We start from the raw sequence: 2,194 nt of genomic DNA on the forward strand, positions 1-2,194 counted from the left end.
GTAGCTAGCCTTCTAAGACGCACTGAATATTCTTGAATGCTTTCTATTTTAAGCTTTTTCGCAGAATAAAAAGCATACCTTTCTGCATAAACTGCCCGTTGCGGTTGATAATGTTTCTCCAATAACTCAACCAACACATTGAAACCTTTATTTTCCGGTTTATCGGGAACACATAAGTCCTCGAGTAAAGCAAATGCACTCTGATTGAGGCTATTCAACAACATTGCTCGCTGCTTACTTTCCTCTGCCACCTCATTAGCAGTAAAAAACGATTTTATTTCTGACCGGGATATTATAAGCTTATATCGTCATAGTTACGCTATCAATAAAGAGGGTCATAACTCCCTTGGGACATTATAGATTTTATAATTCCCTCTACCTTTCACAAGTAAAAATAAATAGAAATGAAAACTGAACCATATTTTATTTATTCACGTCATTACAAATAATAAATGTACAATTTTGAAATGTTCCCTGAAAATTACTTCCGCCACTGGAAACAATTTCTTCTTTTGTATGGCTGGAGCTTCTGTTCACTACAGTCGAGGTACCTGCCTCTTCTGATGACAAAGTAGACAACATACGCGCCGTTTTATTTCTCAATTCGATGCTATCCTCCAAATACCCCTCCGCCACCGTGGAACTTTTCCAACCTCCGTGTCTTTTTAAGTTAGTCATAGTTGCTCCTGCATTGGCTAGAGCAGTAGCAGAAGTGCGACGAAGGCAATGTCCCGTATAGGAAGATGAGTTTGGCAATCCTAAATACATTGCGATTTTGCTAGGGATTTTCCCAAACATGTTTTTTCCAATTGGCTGAGATGTACATTTATTTTGTCGGAAGCTCAAAAAAAATCGTTCAATACCTTTAGGACGCAAAGACATATAAAGTCTTAATAAAGGCAAAGCGGAGAACTCTTTTTCATCCACAACTGTAAATTTCTTCGATACACCAGTTTTACTTTCCGGTACGTTCACTACCATAACGGAATCCCGGTCCTCTATATCCGATATCTTCATATTCAAAAGTTCCTGACTTCTGCATCCTCCAAAATAACCCATAATCAAAACAACCTATAACAAAAAAAAAGAAATAAATACACACAAAAAGGAAAATAAGAAAAAAATTACCTTATGCAATAAATGAATATCATTAGGAGCGTCCTTTAGGAACCTGATAACATCTTTAGGAGATAAAACAGCAGACTTTTTCGGCTTATAACTCTTACTCTTCCGTTTCAAAAAAGCCTGTAGTTCATTGAACTTGGTGATATCTCGTTTCTCATGTATAGTCACCATCGATTTTAGCATTGACCATTTAGTCCATAAAGAATTCGGACTATACGTTTCTGACTGAAACGAATAAACACAATTACTACCAAATCTACCGAAAAACATAGAAAATTCCTTACCAGTTCTTGAAAATATGCCAGAAATACAGTTTCAGTGACATCTTTTGGCATAACATTTTTCCGTGTCAGCCAGTCCAGATATATCTTGTATTCTTTTTGGTATACGGCTTCACTTTTCGATGGAATTAATGATTCTCTTGCTTGTTCAGCTTTTTTTCAAAATATCCTCCATTATATTTGGGGTAGAAAACACGTTTTCACCGCAAACACAGCTTGATAACAAAGTTCTGTTTATAAACAAGTAACATAGCAACAACCTAGCAACAAGAAAACTCTACTATAATCAACGGTACCTGATTCAAATATACCGGGAAGGTAATGAATTGGTACATTTTTCCGTTTCAAAAATGAACAAAATTTTATTGAAATCGGTCAGAAATAAAATTATCTATGTACCACGGGAATTAATGAGCCTTAATAACCTCAGGCAATTGCTGTCCCTCGGGCCAGAGGCCCTCGGGACGCAAACTTTGCCATCGGTAATTAAGGCCCTCCTAATTCCCTTGATACATAAATAACTATTAGTCGCCGGACATGGATGCCGAAATCGTGAATGTCTGGATTGAACTCCGTTTGTAACCCAAATTGTCCCGTCGCCATGTTACTTGTTTTCAATCAAACAAATCCGTTGTTAGACTAAATTTTCAATATACGTTCATCCTCGTCGCCACTTGTAATATCTGTCATCCATCTAAATGAAACACCTTCAAGGTTCATTCAATAACTATATTTTCCAATTTTAAAATACCAAATCACAGAGCCCTGTCCAAGGACGTCACAGATAA

The 2,194-nt window shown here is 36.8% G+C and overlaps 1 protein-coding gene across 1 annotated transcript; it reads right to left on the bottom strand.

The window, feature by feature from the left end:
* Positions 1-405: 405 nt before the first annotated feature.
* LOC141480509 (uncharacterized) lies at positions 406-1,912 on the bottom strand. The gene is made up of 3 exons (XM_074170558.1): positions 1,410-1,912; positions 1,129-1,350; positions 406-1,071 (listed from the first exon to the last, which is right to left on the bottom strand). The coding sequence occupies exons 1-3, from the start codon at positions 1,458-1,460 to the stop codon at positions 424-426; spliced, it is 921 nt and encodes a 306-aa protein (XP_074026659.1). The 5' UTR covers positions 1,461-1,912; the 3' UTR covers positions 406-423.
* Between the last annotated feature and the right edge of the window lie 282 nt (positions 1,913-2,194).

Source organism: Leptinotarsa decemlineata, unplaced genomic scaffold (genome assembly GCF_025532065.1).
Source record: "Leptinotarsa decemlineata unplaced genomic scaffold, Ldec_3_MD MMD2_P_RNA_scaffold_9, whole genome shotgun sequence".
Lineage (NCBI taxonomy): Eukaryota > Metazoa > Arthropoda > Insecta > Coleoptera > Chrysomelidae > Leptinotarsa > Leptinotarsa decemlineata.

What these genes read in the sequence shown, in the direction of transcription:
- LOC141480509 (XM_074170558.1), bottom strand. Translation starts at nt 1,460, where the DNA reads ATGCCAAAAGATGTCACTGAAACTGTATTTCTGGCATATTTTCAAGAA. An exon ending in TGGCATATTTTCAAGAACTG is followed by an intron (nt 1,351 to 1,409) that starts GTAAGGAATTTT and finishes TATTCGTTTCAG; the next exon opens with TCAGAAACGTATAGTCCGAA. An exon ending in ATATTCATTTATTGCATAAG is followed by an intron (nt 1,072 to 1,128) that starts GTAATTTTTTTC and finishes TTTTTGTTATAG; the next exon opens with GTTGTTTTGATTATGGGTTA.